General features: G+C 38.9%; 1 protein-coding gene across 3 annotated transcripts in view; it reads left to right on the forward strand.

Annotated features, from left to right (window-relative positions):
* The window catches only part of KCNH1 (potassium voltage-gated channel subfamily H member 1), a 582,340-nt gene that overhangs the window by 43,734 nt on the left and 516,657 nt on the right, over nucleotides 1–21,949 (forward strand). For all 3 annotated transcript variants that reach the window (XM_072637864.1, XM_072637862.1, XM_072637863.1), the window contains exon 5: nucleotides 6,139–6,257. In XM_072637864.1, the coding sequence (XP_072493965.1) occupies nucleotides 6,139–6,257 (119 nt within the window). The remainder of the gene's footprint in view (nucleotides 1–6,138; nucleotides 6,258–21,949) is intronic.

Consider the following 21,949-nt stretch of genomic DNA (forward strand, 5'->3'; position numbering starts at 1 on the left):
CATCTCTGACAGAGATTATGAGTAGCCAGGAGAGAAGGTAAAACTTGAGTCGGTTTTGCTACTTCCAAGTAGCTCTTTCCTTTCTTTCTTCTTTTTTAAATGGTTGGGCAAGAGAGTAGGTTGAAACAACTAAAATGAGAAACTATTTCTTTGTGGATTTCAATTGTCCCTACTCTTTCATTCCCTATTATTATGGATAATTGAGAGTAGGCTGCTGGAATTTTCTCTCTGTCCTCATTCCTTCTTCTAAGTCAGTTATTCTAGGGAGTTCTGTGGCTGTGAGTGCAGGAGAATAGACTGCTAGGCTTGGAACCTTCCCTGCAAATTGCTCACTGTGGAATGAGTCATCATTCCCTTGTTTTCTACCTCACTCCACTGAATAACCTCATTTTAGAGGAGCAAATTCTCTTTCAAAGAGCTACCTCTTGTGTCCAATTTATGAGACAGACTTCAGTTAAGTGCAGAAGACCATGGTAATGTGAAAATGCAACCAAGATTTTGAAGGACAAAGGGTTAGGAAAGAAAGGCAGGGGGCATGGATCTCAAAGGCCATTTCAGGCTTAGCCCTCTTATCCTTATGTTTTTGTGGGGGATTTTTCATGAAGCACTCTTGGGGAAGAGACAGAGTAGTTAAAATTATTCTGTTTTTAGTCCTTCTCTGTCTTGAAAATATGAATGGCATTTCCCCAAATGGAATCCATAGGGTTATCTGCTCACATTGAGGGTAATGCTGGGGAGAAGATTCAAAGATTTATCAATCCCCAAAGCACTGCTACTGTAGAAGCAATCCTAATTTTGTTATGTGTGAGGATAATTTACATTTTAGTAGGTAAAAGAAGAGGGCTTAAGGCAGAGAAATAAACACCTAGACAATGTCCACTAGTAACTGCAGCTTACATTTCTAAGTCCGTATTTTCTTTACCAAAGTGTCTTGTTATATATTCTAAGTGAAGTTGCCCATGGGCCCTGGGATCTGATTTTCTAAATGGATCTATGGGAAGCAGATGCTTTGAGCTCAGAACAAGGCTTCTATTCACTTTATCTCCTCCTAAGCAGGATGAATGTTTGCAAAAAGTCTTATATCTCTACAAGTTCTCATTGCCTATTCTGTCCAAGGATGGGAATAGTTCACTTTGACATCAAAAGAACTTGATTTTGCATTTCTCCCAGAGCCACTTCAGTGTCCCCAGAGTCCTATGAAGTAAAGATGGCACAAAGCTGCACTGGCTAGAGCAAAACCTTGTCAGGCTTACCCAAGTTCAGATCTGCTTACTGTAGGAGGATCCATATCAGAAGGAGACAATGAGAAACAGCTACTGATTATTAATCTGGAGCAGGCAACTAATAACTATGGCACTGGTTAAGTCATTGAGAGGCATCATCCAATCAATTAACAAGCATTTATCAATTGCCTACTATGTCCTTTGGGCATTGTGTTAGACAATGAATATACAAATATAAATAATGAAACAATCTTACTCTCAAGGACCTTATGTTTTAACTGGGGAAGCAAGAAGTATGACTCTAAGTATGGAAAGAACTAATACAAAGAGAATATGTACTGAGGCACAGCATTGACCATGTAGTAGGTTTAATTAAGATGAATTGGGAGATACTTGTTACACAGTGATCTGAAGCTGATAGACATAGTGATCAGAAGATGTTTATTTGTTGGCATGGTGATCAGAATATGCTTGTTGGTTAACATGGGATGATGGAAAGAGTACTGGATTTAGAATCAGAAGACCAGAGTTCAAATCCTGGCTCTACTATTTACAAGATGGCTGACTATGGGCAAAATTGGACTAGATAATTTCTCAGGTCCCTTCCCACCCTAAATCTGTAGTTCTATGGATGTTGGAAAGAACATGAAACACTTCCCACTATTTGCCATTTTTTTCTTGTTCTCTTCTTTTTTTATCCTTCCTTTTCTTCTTATCTTTTTTTCTATTTTTCTCTACTCCTTTCCCTTCTTCCTTTCTCCCTCTCTTTTTCTTTCTTTGTTTCTTTGTTCATTTCTTTCCTTTTTTCCTCCCTCCCTTTCTTTCTTTCTTTTTCTTTCTCTTTCTTTCTTTCTTTCTTTCTTTCTTTCTTTCTTTCTTTCTTTCTTCCTTCCTTCCTTCCTTCCTTCCTTCCTTCCTTCCTTCCTTCCTTCCTTCCTTTCCTTCTTTCTTTCTTTCTTTCTTTCTTTCTTTCTTTCTTTCTTTCTTTCTTTCTTTCTTTCTTTCTTTCTTTCTTTCTTTCTTTCTTTCTTTCTTTCTTTCTTTCTTTCTTTCTTTCTTCCTTCCTTTCTTTCTTTCTTTCCATTTTCTCCCATCTGTGCTTTAGGTCCTCTGCCTCTTCCAGCATGATACTGGACAAATCATTTACTTCTGTGGGCCCCAGTTCCATCAACTTTAAGATGAGGAGTTTAGGCAAGATGGCCCATAAGGTAATTTTTAGCTCCAAGTTCTGTGGTTCTTTGGTTCTCATCTCCACTTCCTGTGCCTCAGCAAAACTGGCACAGGATGCCTGGTCTCCTTTCGTTGATGTCTTCTTGAGCTTTGCTGTTATCTAGGTTTTTTCTAGGTCATGCTTGGTAACAGGAAAAATCTTATAAGAATATGTTCCCTGGAAGTTATGTAGTGAAGGAGCAGTGGCTGCTCTAGCCATTTCATTATTCCTTTCTTTGTATAAGCAGAGATCCTAGAAAAAGGCATAACCTAGAGAACACAATGGTGTTGGTAGTAGTGACTCAGGATCACCATCTATTCTTTGCCCCTAGAATGTGCATTACTTTCTCCGAAGAAAGAGTGCTAGGTTTGGGATCGGAGGACCTGGGTTCAAATATGCCTTTGCTATTTAATTTGATTAGATTTTTTTGTTTAATTCCTTGGATTTTTTGTTCAATTTTTTTTCTTGTTGGGAGGATTAAAGTTTATTTATCAAGTATATGTTAGTCTTCTCAGACTCAACTGAAATGATGTCATTTATATGAAATATTACAAAATTGAAAATAGATAACATTTGTATTTCAATTCAGATTTCCCCAAACCAACTGTAATAGTTTGCTGAATGTGATTAATTCTCAACCACTCACAGTTAGATGAAAACAAACAAACAGACAAAAAAACCTACAACCAATAACTGAACCAGGCATTTCAGTCCTTTATCAACTTATAAAAGAAACCCCCAAACATATCTAAAGCAGAGGTAAACTTCACTAAGTCTTATTTCTCAATAGTCAATCATTAAACATTTTTATATATGTTTTAAGTACTGTAAAGAGACACTTATTTTTATCACATGATTCATTCTGGGTGTCTTTTTCTTTAGAATCTCTGCCTACTCGTACTTTGGAGTCAGAATCATCAAAGGTTAGCTCATTCGGTGGTCCAAAGTCTTCGGGACATTGCTCAGTTAGTTTTTCTATTGTATCTGTCTTGTACTGCACATATTCTGATATTTCTGCCATCTTCTATATTCTCTTCTTTTAGGTTAGCAATTTCTTTATCCTTTTGTACAACTTAAAATATGGTAGTTTTTTGTTTTCTTGCAGTACTTCATAAAGAACCTCCCTTCATTTTTTCTGATACTACTCTCCAGCACTGAGGAGAGTTACTACCTGTATGCTGTTAGTTGAATTATTTAGCTTCTCTTGACCTCAGTTTTCTTATCTGTAAAAAGAGATGACTTAGGTTAGATGACTTCATAGGTCCTATTTATTTCTATATTTATGTCCAATGACTTCACATTTTCATGTGCTCTACCCTCCCGTCCTATCTTTTTATTGTCTTATTCAACCTTCACAGGAGAAAGTTGGATTCTGGGAAAGCTGAAGCTTTGAGATGGTGAGCATATTGATCATAGGATCATTGATTCTGGACAAGAATGAACCTTAATCAATTAGTCAACCACCATTAAACACCTACTTTATGTCAGATAATATGTATATAAGATAAATACAAGAAAAATTGGTGCTAATTAGCTGAAGGAAAGCACTGGTATTAAGGGGCCAGAGAGGCCAGAGAGTAGAATTTTTTGTCTTTAAAAGGTACATCAATAAAAAAGCTATCCATTGTTTTACCTTAGGCAACTGCCTACTTTGACTATAAGTATTTCTGGTTTTGATACAAATGGGCACATATGTGTTCCCAGTTGTGTTCACATACACAGATTTATTTTCATATCCCTTAGGATATATTTTTTAGGGTCCAATTTCAGTTTTATCTTCTAAAGTTGAAAAGCAGCATGACTGAAAGCTATCAGAAGCCTAAAATTGGCTTTCTTTAATAGACTTTGCTCCACCCCTGAAAACAAATTGCATTGAGCATTTTCACAAATGGACCATTGGTCCATTTAAGAGGAGACCTGGAGAGCCCCATATAGGGCCTGTTCTACTGCTCTCCCATAGACTTTAATAGTCATCTCATAGCAGGAACCTCATGTGGTGCTTTTCAAGCAGACCCTAAATAGGATCATTCCTCTACTTAATGAAGTCAGGAAACTCACAGAGATCCTCTAGCTTTTTCATTAAAACCCAGAATGTTTGGAATAATAGACCCCCAAAGAGCTGATTTTTCTCTTCTTTCTGTGTTTACTTAAGATCAAGACACAAAACTCCCCCAAATCCCAAACACTGAGATCATAATACTGAAGGTCACATTTAAAGATCACTCTTTTTCTTGAATTCAATATCAACCATTGGGTCAGTCCTTATTGGAAGCTGAGGATTAACCTGAGTGATCTCTCAGGGACTCAGGGTCCAAGGATTATGTAAAGCTATTATAGTTTGCTCACCACTTGGGGAATTCCTGTTATGTAATACCTGCCTTCTTCCATTATACACATACAATCTCTCAACAAACAATTATTGGATACCCATTGTGTTTTCAGTGTCTTGGGAGGGAGGACATGATCCAAGAGATATCATGGTGTCACAGGTACAGCTGAGAATGCCAGTTCTGGCATTTACCAAATCATCAGAGTTGGGAAAGACCTAAGACATCATTTAGTCCAATTTGTACCTCAGCAGAAACCATTTTTGTATCATCCCTAGTGTGTGGTCATCCTACTTCTGCTCAGAGACCTCCAGTGATGATGAAAACTCTGCTTCCAAAGGCATCCCATTCTATTTTCAGACAGCTCTAATTGTTAATTACCTCTCTGTAGCTTCTACCACTGTTTCTAGTTCTGCCTTCTGGGGACAAGCAAAATAGCTCCTCCATGAGATCTTGGTCAGGTTATTTAAACTCTGATTCTCAGAGGGGACAAATATTTCTTGCTTTCTCAGGAGACTGAGCAGAGTAAGTAGCTTAGCCATTTGATGACTCCATTTCCACTGGGTCTAGTTCAAAGTGTGGAATCATCTTTGTCACCCCCAAGAGCCTTAGAACAAGGAGGTTAGAGGGTCAATCTTGGCTCTCCAGAGCTGCTGCCAACTACAATGAATCTCTGGGGGAACCTTATCAGACAGTCTAGGCCTAGACCAACTTGCAACATATAATGAGCCAACTATCTTGCTGACAGCATTGGGAAGAAATTCTTCTCTTGGAGTCAGTTTCTTATTGCTTCTGAATCTATTACTTGTTCTGTGTCTTTAGTGAAAATCTCTTATATGCTATCAGCTGTGTGTCTCAGTTTTCCCATCTGTGAAATGGAAAGATCTAATCTAGTTATGGAATAATGAGATGGTAGATATGATGGTAAAACATGCACTTTAAAGTTTGCAAAATACTTTACATGGTATTTCATTTGATCCTTACAATCACCCTGGAAGGCAGATGCTATCACCATCCCCATTTTATAGAAGAGGAAATTGAGATAAAGAGAGGTTAAGTGACTGCCAACTGAGGTAAGATTTGAACTCAGTCCTTCCTGAGTACAAGTTCAGCACTGTAGCCGCTTACAGAAAATAAAGCATAATACTTAATTAAGTGTGATGCAGCAAAAAATAGCTTTGTTTCTTAAATCTTTCTGAACTGTGAATGTGAATAGTGGGAAATGTTATATAAGTGATGGGAACTTAATACATGAGCAAGTGGGAAATTAAGAGATGAGGGTGGGAGAAGGGCACCCATTTTTAGAAACAGCCGTGATAAGACTGGTCACTTGTATTTTTACTGCATGTAGCAGACTGATCTCTCTTGTTTCCTTTAGGTTGGGGGAAATTTGCCCGGCTAACCAGAGCGCTGACAAGCAGCAGGGGGGTCCTGCAGCAGCTAGCTCCCAGCGTGCAGAAGGGTGAGAACGTCCATAAGCATTCCCGCCTGGCTGAGGTAAGGGTAAGGAGTGTTAGCCCTGGTTCCTGGAGCAAAGGAAAGGCAGGCTTTGGCTGTATGCCTCTGGTATGCATGGTTATTTTGTTTAGTAGACAGTATATAAGTAGAGAAAAATTGTCAGAGATAATGTGATCTGATGGGAGCCTGGACCCTTGGGCTCTAGGCATTGTGGCCACTGACCAAGGACTATAATTGAGTAACTGTTTTGGCCCCTCCTGCCTGGGTTTCAGTTTCCTTGTCTGCATCGTGAGGGTGTCAGACCTTCTGTACCTCTTATGAGAGTATAGTTATCAAAACATTTTGGAGGGGAAGCATAAAAAAGATACTGTAGAAATGCAAGGTATTTTGTTACTATTGTTGTTTAATTACCTCAAGGAATTGCAATTTCACTGGCATTGGTCACACCCCAAAGATTCCCCCTTCCCCTACTGTATCTTATTTCTTCATCTTTATGAGTTGCTGTGACTGTAAATGTTTATCTTTCTGTGGCCTTCTTGCTACGAGCTTCCCTGAACTGAATTTTAAGCTGGACCTAAGCTGGACAGGCAGTTTAACACCGGACCTATACAAGAATATTTTCCAGCTTGGTTAGACCTGCCAAAATGTGTGTTACCTGGCATAGCCTTGAGAGCCCAGTCTCACTTCCATACTAGAAGCAGTCACTGAAGGAGGCCTTCAGTGGGGTATCTTTATTGGCTAAGCAGTTAGTGAGTTAGTCTCTGAGAAAGGAAAGCAAGGATCCGAGTCATACATCATTCACACACTGACTGTGTTATCCTAGGCAAATCACTTAATCTCTTAGTGCCCTAGGCAATTTCTAAGACTATAATTTGTGGAGCAGATGCAGATCTGCATTGGTGGAGGGTGTTTCCTATACTAGTCCTACTCTATGATAATATCAGTAGCACAATGTAGTAGTATCTTAGTGTCTCTACCTTCCTTCCTTCCTTCCTTCCTTCCTTCCTTCCTTCCTTCCTTCCTTCCTTCCTTCCTTTCTTCCTTCCTTCCTTCCTTCCTTCCTTCCTTCCTTCCTTCCTTCCTCCCTCTATCTCTCTGTGGGAGTAAAGGAGAATTTCAGACTGGTCTTTATAACCAGGTTCTGACAGGAAGTTGTGAAGGGAGGTAGCTGAGTTCAGTGGCAGAGTACCTCATTGTTTCTCCCTCTTACACTGGGCTATTTGGCCAGTCCTCATTCTGTGAGCTTATCGACTGCTGAGTAGCCAACAGGAAAGCAGAAGGACTGTTAGCAGCTTGCTAGTTTTCCTGAGTTGTGGATGCACTGGTTTGGAGGGATTGGAGAAATTCAAATGCATAGTTAGTAGATGAGAAGCCACTGGATGACAGCAACATTATTTCTTGTCACAGTGTAGATTTTAACTCCCAATGAAAATAGCATTTAAATCAACCTTTTAAATACAAGTCCCCAAAATATATCATCCCATTCTGAATGTCTTACTGACCTCCTACAGGTAAGAAAATGAGAAGCATCAGCAATTTCTTTTCCCCCTCCTTACTTTGTCTGGAGTAAGTCATTAGTCTTCCTCTGTTGACAGTGTTTATTAGAGGCTTGCATAAATGAGGGCAGCACCAGGGGGTTAATTCCTGGAAGCCTGTTGATTTCATAGAAAAAAACATGAGTTTCCTGACCACAATTCCATCTGGAACCCTGATAACCTGTCTCACAATTATGTAGTTGCATGTCACAGCAAGGATTAGAGGTTGAGTGTGGGCAATTCATTAAAAGTCTGTCTCCTCTGCTAGAATGAATTACCCAAAGTACTTGTGATCAAGGCTACTCGATCTCTGATGGCCAAGAGTCTCTTTACTTCTGACATGTCTGAGGAAAAAGAGAAAAGCTCAGGTGATGTTATCAAGAAGAAGGGCATTGTTGGCCTCATGACACCCTTCCAAACCCTTCCACATGGTTGTCTCTATACCCAGGACCTCAAGTAGCTCTCAGCCTACCCTGGCATTTAAGAGATCCCCAGGGACACACACAGAAGCTCACAGGGAGAGTCACCCAGGAGCAGTGTCGCCTTTTGCTGTTCTGTTCTGCCTTTTGGCCAACCGTCTCTTTCTCCTTCCAAGAGGATCGGCTTTACAACAGTAGCAGTAGAATGGGCCAGCTCTATGAAAATGAGCCTAAAAGTTATGTTTCTCTGTTTTTATCTAATGGTTACAGTCTGCCTGGGAGTAGGAGAGAAGCTGCTGATTCTTGGGTTATTGCCTGAAGCTTCTGTTTATTATTCTCACAGCTCAGCTATCCTGGCTTCCTTATTGTAGCAAAACATATCCTACTGATGGTGGATCAGGAGTAACACTTTTATAGACAAAAGGACAAGCATATGTGTTTATTTCCAAGGCTAATTTATGTCTCATCTCTAAGGCAGCTCTTTTATCTCCTTAGGAATGATGAAGAAGTACCAGAATTAATTCCTTTACAAAGGAATACAAACTTCATGCAGTCAGGGGCAGTGGTCTTATTTAGTTTTGCTTTTCTTCCAGAACTTAGCATAATACTTTTCACTGGGTTGTTTAATAGATGGTTGGTAAATGAATGAAACCTACCATCCTATCCTCATTCTTTCAGTAGCTCTAATTTCTCTTGTACTGTGTTATTCATTGGGAAGTCAGTGTTCCTTTTACCTAACTTTCTCTTGCTCCTGTCAAGGTCACCAATAGTGGGAAAAAGTGATGGAGAAGTATAACCCCTTTCATTGTTAGGGAAAAGGATCATGTCCTATATCTTCTTTCTGTTTTCCTGAGTTGTGGATGCTCTGGTTTGGAGGGATCGGACAAATTCAAATGCATAGTTAGTAGATGAGAAGCCACTGGGTGACAGCAACATTATTTCTTGTCACAGTGTAGGCACAGAGAGGCATCTCCTCTCCTAGGCCCATTATCCTAGCAGAAGAAGACCCTCTGCATAGCTTTCATTTCAGAGATGGAAGGTTTATTTGCAAAGGCTAAAAAAAATCATCAGCAACAAGTGATTGATTAAGTTGAAGGACCTTGAAAATGGTCTCTCTGATGCTTTTTGCAGGTACCTTGTCACTCCCATTTTCCTTATCTTCCTTGGGAAGTAGTAGCTAAGCAAGCAGGAGGGAATTTCTCAACCTGATGGGTAGTACTTTTGTGCACCTTTTAACCCTGCTTATCTCTTCCTTTACTGCTGATGCTAGATTTATTTAACCTTGTGCTGGGCCTACAAAGTTTCAGAGAAAGGAGTGGGAAAGAAAGTCACATTTTGTTTAGTAATTTTTTGCCTTTCAGGTGATCTCCCTATGAGCAACCTGGGTCATAAGGAAGACTTGAAATGACAGAAGCAAGGCAGTTAAATGGATTATTTATCCAAAAAGTGTATAGGAGGGGTTACCTTTCTGAGAAGAAATGGGATATTATTCAGGTTCACTATCCAGTCCCAAGTTTCCTACCCCAGTTTAAGGAATGTCTGGTAAATATCAGAATGTGCCCTTTATGCATGTGAAATTGAGTAAGGTTGAAGGAATTGGTTTTTGGTCCTTCAAGTTCATTGTAATGTGAAACTCTTTTTAAAGCACCAGTTTATGGTATCAAGTTATATATGGAGAAAGTCAGGTAGTGCTTTTCTGTCCTAGGGTTTATAATTTTATATGCCTTATATATGGCATGTTCTAAGACTTGCTATAACCAAGTGGGGAGGTATATACAAGATGGACAGATGATGAAAATTAAAATGCTGAATAAATTTTCATTCTATACATGATGGGATGCTATGCATCATAATGACCAAGTGGACTTCAGTCTGAGTCTGTGTCATTGGGATTAGTGTTCAACCCTCTTCCTTACCAACCTTCCCAGTTAGATTATTAATTCCTTGATAACAAGGCCTGTGTCCTATCTGTCTTCATATCTCTAGGATTTAGCATAATGATTTGTTCCTAAGACGTTCTTAACTAGTCAAGGCAGGGGTGGTATAGGGGAAAGGGAATTGAATTTGGAGTGGAAAGACCTGGGTTCACATATTGGCTATACCATTAACCAGATATGTAACCTTAATCAAGATTATTAGCTTCTCTACCTCAGTTTCCTCATTTTATAAATGGGGAATATATCTGCATGATTTACCTCATAGAACTGTTGAAGGATCACTCAGCTAATGTATGTTAAGCAATTTGTATATTGCAAAGCATTATAGAAATGCCAAGTCTCATTGTTTCCAAAATTGAATTTTATTATCTAAGTTCTAAAAGAGACTGAAAACTGGCTTGACTAATTGCTTTGAAAGAGAGAGTTGTTTCGGTCTTTGCCATTTCTGTTATTAATACCTGAATTACAAACTCTCTGTTTAGGTGGCAGATTCCCTGGGGAGAATCCACATCTTCTGCCTTAGCAGCAGGTAACAGTTAAAATGTGTTAATCCCATTTTCCTTATATTATAGTAGTTAGCACCTAATGTATCTTGTTCACAGCATGTGATACTGTCACCAAATACACTTGTGAGTATAATCAAACCTTGATTTCCTACCCATTCTCATAGGGAGATGTTCTATTAGCTTTCAAAGAAGTTAAATTTCTAAGAAACCTATTCCTTGATAAATGAGCTGAATCACAGAGCTTTGGCATCATTACCAAGTCATTTCTAAATCGTAATTTCTCATCATCTTGATGGACCTGATGATCTTGGGTCATAGTGAAGCCTGCAGATTATTCTCTAATTCTTACCTCAGCTGATGATTTCTATTTCATTCCTCATTCAACCTTTCAGTGGAACAATGAATGCATCACAGTGGGGAACACCACCTTAAAACAGGGGCTATTTGCTGTACTTAGAAATAAACAATAGTTTATCACAAAGTAGAGTGTTTTGTTTTATAGAGGAATTTTGCAGCCCCCAAACTACATTTTATGTGTTCCTCACAGCTTTTCCTTTTCTGTTAGCATCCAGCTTTATTATAAACTTTGTCCTTGAGCTTAGATGTCTGGCACTCTTACTAGGGGGTTAAGTCTCCTCAGTACTTGTTCTAGACAGACAACTTGGTTTTCACCAAGTCAAGGGGCAAAGTTTAGAAATACAAAGACCCTTCAGAGCTACTCTTGAGAAAAGGGAGAAAAATGCAAATATTAGTTGCCAAAGGGACATGCCAGAAACTTTCATGTAATAGACTTGGAGAATCAGGCCTTCCTGTGGTCCACAGGTGGCTAGTGCAGAGAAAATGAGATGATGGACAAGCTCTCACTGATGAGTAAGATTTAGAGATATTATCTGTTTGTGTGCTTATATGAAGAGTGATATCAGCCCGAAACTGACAGGATGATGAAAATGCCAGGGACATTCTCCAACAGAAATGCCTTTCTGAACTTGTTGCTTCTGCTGCCAACACCCAAAGGAAGAAAGAAAGTTCCTCTTGGGATGATGACATATTTCCCTGATCCTTATTCAGTACTACTCTTCTAATAGTGGACCCTCCAATTTCAGATAACCATTTGGCCTACATGAGGTACTTTTGGTATAGTGTAAGGCAGAGATGTCATATTCCTGGCCCAAACTTCTAAGTATGCTCCAAACAAGATTATAATGTAATTGGGAAATATTTAGCGAAATAATTAAAAATGCAATAAAATTTAGATAACATTACATTTTAAAATTAAGTCAATATGTAGCATACAGGCATTTTTACGTATGTAATAGTCACTCCATTTAAATTCTATTTTACTGATGTAAGGGACCTCAGATATGCCAACTGTATACTGATTCCCAAATTTCAGTTCCACAAAGGCAATCTCGAGTTCATCTTCAAGTAGGTGTTTAGCTCATGTTTTGAGGTTGGATTCTCTCAGTTTTCTCCATAGGGCAGCTAAACACTGTCAGCTTGCAGATTTTGAAGAAAGCAAGGTCCTTTCTGACAATACGCTTATTTGGAGAATGCACCACATGCTGTGAATAAGATACCTTGGGTGCTAACTGTTGCAATATAAAAAAAATTGGATTTCCACATTTTAACTGCTCCCCACTGCTAAGAGAAGCAATGGCTTCCTCCTTAAGGAATCGACCACTTAAATAGATATTTATAATTTGGGTATTTATAACAGTAACAATAGTGGTCAACACAAGTCTTCTTTTCTAAATCATATGTCAGTTCATTTCATAGTTTCTATTGAATTATAGACAATTCAACTGGGATGGAATGATTATATGGTAATGTTTTCTTCCCGCTGGTTCTCTGGAAGATTCAAATAGTTAGAACACCCATTCTGACTTGATCTTTACTGCAAACCACAGTTGAACTGAATACTTGTCAAGTCCCCTTCCTTCCTAACACCAGGAAAAGCCAGAGGAAGAGATTGTAGATAATTCAATTAAAAAAAAAATAACATCTTCATGTGATCTCTGAGTTTATGTTAAAACTGTTCTCCCAGATGCCTGTTTCTTATAACTCAAGCTTATTACTTATGTGGGTTCCTATACTAAGAATTTAAACTAATCTTTCTCCTAAGACCATCTCTAGTGACAATGTCACTTCATATTCATTTGGGGCTTTGCTATTTCAAAGTATTTTTGCCCATATTATCTTATTTTGCTCCACAACAACTTGAAAAAGTAGACAGGGCAGAGCAGATATCACTTTCACACTGGGAAATTGAGACTCTTAGGGAACCAGTGGCTTGTTCAAGGTCACACAGCTCTTATAAGTGCTGAGTTAGGTCTAGAAAAAAAATTCTCCTCTTTATTCAGTATTCTTTGCAATTTTTTGCACTTCCACACCTAGTCTACCTGCTTCACATAGTTTTGGTGAAGCTCAAATGAAGCTATATATGTGAATTCTTGGAAAATTATTAAAGCCTGGTTCAGTTGGATTAATAGGAAGATATTCAGCCTGGGAGTTAGAAAATCCAAGTTCTGGTCTCAGCTCTGTCTCAGATCCACTGGGTGTGACTCTGGATGATATTTCAGTTCCCTGAGCTACTGCGCTCTATTTCCCGGTTTTGAAAAAAAAGAAATCCCCTTTCAGGATTATTTCAAGGATAAAAGGATAGAAGTGAGAGGGTTAAGGAAGTAAAAGAGCTATTGAGAAATCAGGGATTACTCATGCTGTTTCGTTTAATTTGCATCTAGGAACCTCTCCCTCTCCCAGTTCTTTAACTGACTTGAAAAGTGAGGTAGCACACTCTGTGGAACACCCACTGTGTGCAAACCTCTACAGTGGGATCTGGGGAACAGAGAAAAGAAGAAAGAGGAGCTGTGGGGAACTCCTGGTCTGATGTGGCCCAGGGGGTAGTGCACCTAGCTTATGCATTCCTGCCCTCAGGGATCCCCCATTCTAATAGGATAAATGAATATACAGGAGTTGACCAGTAGAAGTTTTTGAAGGAGGCGCACCAGTACAGGGCAAAGCAACTTATTCTGTTAGAGCATGCTGTCTGAGAGCCTGTCTCAGTGTAACTTCCCTGAAACAGATTTATTGTGTGGTTTAGTCATTTTTCAATCATGTCTGACTGACTCTTTGTGACCCCATTTGAGATTTTCTTGGCAAAAATATTAGTAGTTTGCCATTTCCTCCTCTACCCCTCTTTCCCTCCCCCCTGCCTCACCCCGGCCCATTTTACGGATAAGGAACAGAGGCAAACAGGGTTAAATGATTTTCCCAGGGTCACGTAGCTAGTAACTGTCTGAGGCCAGATTTGAACTCTTGAAGATGTTTTCCTGATTCCAAGCACAGTATTCTATTCACTGTGCCACCTAGTTGCTTACCCTGAAAAAGAACTTATCAAGAATTTGGAACCCCATAGTGGCTGGAATAGGGCTGGTGTTGGTCAGTACCAAGTACTTGACCCTGAGGATGATAATGCACTCCTGGGTGATGACACAGTGGAGTGGCTATCCATATTGGGTTTCCTTAACTTTTCCTTCTTACTAAACCATGCTTGGTGCATTTCCTCTGTATGGAGTGGAGGGAGGAAGACAGGTCAGGAATGTTTTCAACTGAGTGGAACCATTGACCACTTTGCTACTTTAATTTTTCACTTCCAAAAAGATAGTTGTGGGATCTGGGTGCAAAGCTTGTACTTTTGCTTGGAATTTAGGGGCATTGCATTCCCATTAGGAAGTTTCACTCATAAAAAGGCAAGTAGGTAGAATTTCTCTTTGTTCCCTTCTTCTGGCTTTTCCTGTAACGAGTTCAGTTCAAATGTGGATTGGAGAAAAGATCAAAAGTCAAACTCTGAGCATTCTAATTGCTTGAATCTTCCAGATAAGGGGGATGGGGAGGAGAATGTGGTCATGTGATCATCCCATTCCCAAATCCATATTTTAAAGTCTCTCTCCATGCTATTGATATCTCAATGCTTAAAAATAAAAGACCCAGTTCCTAAAATAGGGCATGAAGATATTCCTGAATTGAAACCCCCAGCAGTCCTCTTTGAGCTAGCAAGTCAGAAAGCCTATTTTGAAAACATATTTGAATGAGTTGATATTTAGAAAAAGTGTGAAGATACTATAGAATCAGACTTCCCTTCGTCAGAGATAAATTCACTCAAGGTTATGTATCTGGGTGACAGATTCACTAAATAGATCCAAATAGATTTTATCAAATTGTTGTAACCAGACCTGCTATTTTTTCTACAAAATGTTTTCTCCTAAGGATTTCTTCTTAGGAACCAAGAAGCCTTAGGTGGTTTTCGTCTCTACTAAGCCAGCACATCAGAAAACTGCTTTTTTTGCACCCTCTTAAGTTCTTTTTGAATGACCTTGCTACTGAGACCTTATTTTGTTTCAAATCAAAACAAAATGAAACAAAAAACTAACATTCCGAAGCTTTCAAATCCCCTCTCCTCTCTACATGAAGATTTTATTTCTGATAACCAGGATATGTGGGAATAATAGAATCATATTTTTTTGAAAAGACTTGTTTTTATGGGTTTTCACAGTGCTCTCAGAATCATTGGAGTTAACGCTGCCAGGGACTTTCATTTAACAGATGAGGAAATTGAAATCCCAAAGTGAAGTGATATGTTCCATATAGAATCAGAATTCAAACCCAGGCGCTATGACTCCACAAACTCTAGTAGCTCCCTGTAACCTCCAGAATCCAATAAGAAATCCTCTATGTGATGTTCAAAGCCCTTCCTATTCTGCCACTTGCACCTTTCCAGTCTCTTTAGGCCTCTACCTCTCCCCCCACCTTTTTACTTTTTGATCTGGTGACATGAACAAGACACTCCATCTCCTATCTCCTAAGGTTTTCCCTAGCTGTCCCCATGACTGATTCTCTGTCCTCAGCTTCACCTTCTGGCTTCCTTGGTTTCCTTCAAGTCCCAGCTCAAGTCCCACTTTCTAAGGGAAGCCTTCCTGATTCTCCTTTATTCTAGATGCCTTCCCTCTGTTGATCATTGCCAGTTTATCCTGTATATAAATTGTCTGTACATAGTTGTTTGCAGGTTGTCTTCCACATGTTTGCATATTGTTCATCCTTCAATCTCAAAGAGGACCAATGACATCATGAGAGTGGTGACTTGCTTGGGAATTGGATGAGGCAAAGATGTGCAACATTGTCCACCTTACTTTCTCCTCCATAGTCATCAAAGTCCAGAGGCAGGTCAAGATGACTAGTAGCGGCCTGGGGTGCATTAGACTGTGAACTCTTTGACAGCAAATACTGTCTTTTACTTTTCTTTTGTATCGCCATCATTTAGCCCAGTGCCTGGACTTAGGTAGGTGCTTAACAATGCTTAATAAATCTTATCAACTGACTCAAAATCCTGTGCTGTGAATCTACTTGTAGAACATAGTTATTTTATTTGCTAATTTAAAATTTTATTGATTTTTTTACATCATCCATATTTATATATAAATATATATGTGTATATATACACATACATACATACACATATATATGGAGAGAGACACAGAGAGACAGACAGACAGAGTTAGATAGAGATAGACAGAGGGAAACAGAGAGGAATAAAAAGAGCGAGAGCGAGAGCGAGAGCGAGAGCGAGAGAGAGAGAGAGAGAAAGAAAGGCACATCATCCTCCAATACTGAAGTTATCTCTTATAACAACAAAATAGAGAGGGGATAAAAGCTCTTCAGGAAAAAAAAAACCTAATCTACTCAATCTGAGTCTGATAGTTTATGTAATTTCCCATACCCATGATTCCACCAGCTCTGTGAAGATAAGAGGGAGGTACATTTTCTCCTCTTTTCTTCAGAGATCAAGCTTGACTCTTATAATGACACAGTGCCCACTTTTGATTTGTTTTTGTTTTTTCCATTTATGTTGCTGTAGACAGTATGTATATTGTTTTTGTGGCTTTGCTTACTTCACGCTGTCATTTCATATAGTTCTTCCTATGCTTCTCTGACTCTTCAGATTCATTGTTTCTTAGAGTATGGTGATATCCTATTAAATCCAGATACCACAACTTGTTTTCTCATGATCCAGTAGATGAGCATCTTCTCTGGTTCTAGATCATTACCAATGCAAAAAGTGTGGCCATAAATATTTCAGTGTAATATGGATCTTTCAGTCTTTGACTTTCTTTGAAGATATGCCTAGGGGTGGCAGCTCTGGGTCAAGGGTTATGGCCATTTTAACCATTTTTTAAAAACATAATTCCAAATTGCTTTTCAGGATGAGTGGACTGGTTTGCAGCTTCTCTTTGCTTATTTCTTAAAGTCAGAGCACACCTTTCTTTCTGATAGCTCAGGGCTCAAGAGCTGCTACATAAATGAAGTTTAGTTATTTTTTTTGGGGGGGGGGCCTTTAAAAGAAAATCACTAAATCCAGTTACACATTAAAGTAAAGCAGATTATGCTAAGATGTGTGGGTTCAGCGCCATAGTTCCAGGTCTTCAGAAAATTGCTGTTGGCACTTTGAATTTTTTACATCAAGACTTTAATACGTAGATTTTTTAAAATCCCATATTCACTTTCCATCAAGCAACAGTTTTTCTTCATAATCTGTCTGTTTGCAATCACATTTCAGTAGTACTCTTACAGCACATTATAGTTATCAAGCACTTTTCACATTTTATTTAATCCTTAGAGCAATATTAAGGGTAGCTAGCTTTCCCTTTCTATTTGCCATGCTGCCTCCCATTTGTTAACTAGAGAAGTGGAATGGTATAATGGAAAAGCACCAGACTGGAAGTCACAGGTTGTTGGTTCCTCTCATGACTATGTCATGGACTATGTGACTTTAGATAAGGCTCTTTACTCCAGGACTCAATTTCCTCACAAGTATAAATGAGGGGGAGAGAAGCTAGCTCCTTTAGGAGCCTATAGCTAATTCTGAGTCTGATTTTCCAGTGGAAAGGATACTGTGGATAGGTTCAATTCAATTAGACCATTATTTATTAATCCTGCCAGAAACTGTATTGGGCCCAGGAGAAATAAAGACAAAACAATCCCAGTGAAAATTACATTCTGTTGGATGGGGGTGGGAACAATATGCAGAGAAAGTGAAATACAGATTATACATTGAGAATGTGTCACAGGACATCCAAGACCCAAGCCTTTGGGCCTGAGTGTGAAATGTACCTATTATCTTCTTACATAGGGAGAAAGGAATTGCTGTGGCACACATCCCTATGATGATGGATTTAATGACCTGGTCTTCTCTTTGGCCTTTTGGAGAGTTATTAGGCTCAAAGGAGATCTTCCTACTCTCTCTGCTTCTGGGTCATCAATGGTAGGGATGTGGAGCAGTAGAGCAGTCCTATCTAACCCAATATTCATTTGGTTTGGGATTTCCAATCTAGGGACTGGGAAAGAGATACTGCGTGACATGAGTGAGAAAGAAGTTTCACTCAGAAATTTAGAAATTATTGTCAGAAGCAAAGCAGTTTGACCTGCAAAGGCAGGAACAGCCCCTGAAGGAGTAATTTCTTGTTGGCATGGATTTCATCTATGTACCCTTTTCACCTCTGACTAGTAAAAGTTTTGGTAAATCACAGGCTTGGGGCTCTTCTGGCTTAGCCTAACTTTTCTGGGTTCCTCCCTATAACAGATATGCCCTAGTAGAATGAGAAACTCAGAGAGCGAGAGCCAAAGTTTCCCAGGGCTTGAAGTCTAGGCAGATGAGGGTGGGGACTAACATGTAAATACAGCTCACAGGGCAAGCAGTTCATAGAGCTTATGAAAGGAGGTGTCTTCTCTTCACTGGAGTATTGTAGATTTATTTTGCAATAGACACAATGTTTCCTGATAGTTTTGCTTGGAGGGATAAGACTAACACACATTAAATCACTTAATTCTTACTAAGAGATTTCTTGAGCTATTAGTTGTTGCTGGAAGAAGTTGAGAAATCATGCTGATTGGGACTTCTACCAATCTGTACTAACTTTGATTTGGCCTTCACTCTTACTGGATAATCTTTTTTTTTTTTTTTTTTAATATATGTTTGGATCCTTCTCTTATTTCCTATACCAAACTTTCTCCTTTCTCCTCAAGCCTTTGCCTCATATTAAAAAAACAATTCCCCCTTAAACTTTTCACTTGATTCATCCATCCTCACTAATTGGAATCCTATATTCCTCTTCCTTTTCTCAGTTAAACTCCTCTTCTACTTCATCTCCTCTCACTGATGTCTAAACCCTCTGCAACCTGTCTTTCGACTTCATTCAACCAAAACCAAGTTACTAATGTTCTCTTAATTGCCAGTTTCTAAGCCCATTCCACTTTCCTAAGTAGATGGCTTGCTACTTCACTGAAAGTTGAATCCATCCATGGTGAACTCTCTTATTTTCTGTCCTGAGAACTTCAGATCTTCTCCTTTGTTCCAGTCTAAGAATACAAGGTAGTGTTCTGCCAGGCCTAGAGGCCTGAGGGCTACCCGAGTCTTACCTTACCTGTCCCAGGTCTTCGGTTGGCCAAACCGGATAAACGTATGAGAGAAGAGACTTTCTGGAGTCGAACAAGGGTTAGGCTTTATTCAGGGTCCTGGTTACATGTGCAGGGGGAGCTCTTCCTTAGGAGGGAGAGAGAAATCTCCCAAGGAGGCAAAGATCTTACGGTAAGAGATTGGAAGCAGAAGTGTAAGTGGGGAGAGAGGGGGAGGGGAGAGCGAAGAGAGGAAAGACGGAGCCTTCTATCCTGTCAGGGCCCCTCCGCTCTAAGAGCGCCTTCAGGCTTTCCTGACCCTAATTAAGCTCCGGCCGTGTAGTTTGCACCTGAATACCGTGCCTGTTAGATAACAATAGGTGTGCCCAGATCTGAGACAGTCTCGAGGGCAGGGATGCTCCTCCCATCACGTTTCTCACGGGAAGAGGCGGAAATACACGAGATAGCTCGGTCTCACTCCTCGATTCCCTGGTGTTTCATGGGGGGCCTCATGAGAACTCTAAGATTTAGAAGTTCCCACCTTTATCCGCCCGAGACTGTCCACATGGAATTGAGCTTCCACCCCCAACAGTGTTCATCCTTTTTAGGGTGAAGCCGTTTACTTGTATTCTTTAACCTGTCTTCTCTTTTCTCCTTCAGGACCTTGCTCCATCATTCTCAAATATTTAATTTTTTTCTTTAAGTTGGCTCTTGCTGTCTACAAAAATGTACTGGTCTTCCCTATTAAAAAAAAAAAACAAAAACAAACCAATAAAGCAAAATGCTGTATGTGCTCTGCCCCCTGCCCTCCCAGCTCCTTTCTTTGACTGACTGTACTATAAAAACATAATACTATTTTTCTCTTCCTCTTTAGTAATAAACTTCACAATGTATCTAGCATATGTCTTTTCCACTCACAAAGCAACCATCATTTTACAGAGCCTTAGCACGTCTCCACTGGATTATTGTGATAACCTTCTAATTGGTCTCCAGCCTTGTCTCTCCCCACCCCAATCCACCCTCCATTAAACTGCCAAAGTGATTTTCCTAAAGCACAGGACCTTATCCCTCCAGACCCCAAATGATAAACTCCAGTGGCTTCCTGGATCCCCCAGGATCATTATAAAATGTTCTGTCTGGCATTTAAGGGTCTTTAGGAGCTAAAATGTTTTTTAAAAGTTAAATTTATTTTATTCTGGACTTAAAAAATAAAACAAACATTTCCATAACATAGTAGAACAGAAAAAAAAGATGATTGTACATAAAACTGCAAATCTATTATGTATAGCATGATGTTCCTTTTAAATATATAAAAAATAATAAAAATAAAGTTATCATGTAACTTTCTTTTTTTTCCCTTTTTTCTTCTGTCCCATCCCTACCCTAGAGATGGCTACCATTAGATGCAAATATGTATGTATATATATCTGTATATTCTATATCTATTTATCAGTTTTTTCTCTGGATGCTGATAGTATTTTTCCTTCATATGTCCTTTGTAGTTAATTTGGGTTAAATATAATAGTTAATAGTTAAAATGACTTAGTCACTCAAAGTTGTTCTTAAAACAATATTGTTGTTATTGTAAACAACATTCTCTTGATTTTGCTCATTTTACTCTTTGTTATGTTGAGCAAATCTATCCATGCTTTTCTAAGATCGTCATTTCTTAAAGCACAGTAGTATTCCATCACTATCATATACCACAATTTATTCAGCCATCCCCGAATTGGTGAGCATCCACACAACTTCCAATTCTTTGCCACCACAAAGACAGCTGCTATAAATATTTTAGAACATATAGATTCTTTTCCATTTTTCCCTAATAGTCTTTGGAAGCAGACCTAGTAGTGGTATATCTAGTTCAAAGAGTATAGGCAGTTTAATAACTCTTTGGGCATAATTCCAGATTGCTTTCCAAAACGGTTGGATCAGTTCACAGTTCCACCAACAGTGGCATAGTGTCCCTAATTTAGTAAACCTGATCCTTTCTTAACTTTCTAATATTCCCACATGTTATTCCAATCCATATACACTATGAGTCAGATAAAATGACTTATTTACTCTTCTTTACACAAGATAAATTATCTCCCAATTTCTTACCTTTTTACTGACTGCTTCCATGGCCGTAATGCTCTACCTTCACCCTCTGTCTCTGCTTCACTGGCTTTCTTCAAGACTGAGGTTAAATAGCAATTTTTGCAGGAAGGAATCCTTTTTTAATTTTCTTTGCTCCCCTCCTTCCAATTCCTGCCCTCTAAGATTACCTTCCATTTACTCTGTAGACATCATATATACATAGATTTTTGTATGTATTCTCTGCTTAATCTTTGTGAGTCTCAGTTTTGTCATTTGCAGACTGGGGGCGATAATCCTTTACATAAAAGGACTGTTGAAATAAAAGCATTTTGTAAATCTTAAAGTACTAGCATGATGAGAGTTATTAAGATGTCTGTTAGCTAATTCAATTAGGGATGAAGTATTCTGTTTAGACAAATGTTCTGGTTAGTTTAATGGTCCCTATTTAATAATACATATACCAGTTTTCAAAGAATTATAATACAAAAATACACTTGATACTATACTACATGAGCATAATTTAGCTTTCAATGATTCAATACGTTGTTGTTTCCAAGGTCTTCATTCTAGACTTTAGTGATAATGCTACAGATATGTATGGAAATGCTGGTTAATGAAATTGTGGTAGCTAGAATGCCAGAGGAGATTTTATATCTGTTATATTAAACCATAGTACTTGAGTGTGATAAATCATATGTTTGTATCTTTATGATATGCAATTGGCCAGCCACTCATAGACCGTATTGTGCATAGGAATGTAATTCTTTGTTGAACTGAATTACATCTCTGGTACTACTTCTCTCTTGTCTT

The sequence above is a fragment of the Notamacropus eugenii genome, chromosome 2 (genome assembly GCF_028372415.1).
Source record: "Notamacropus eugenii isolate mMacEug1 chromosome 2, mMacEug1.pri_v2, whole genome shotgun sequence".
Classification (NCBI taxonomy): domain Eukaryota; kingdom Metazoa; phylum Chordata; class Mammalia; order Diprotodontia; family Macropodidae; genus Notamacropus; species Notamacropus eugenii.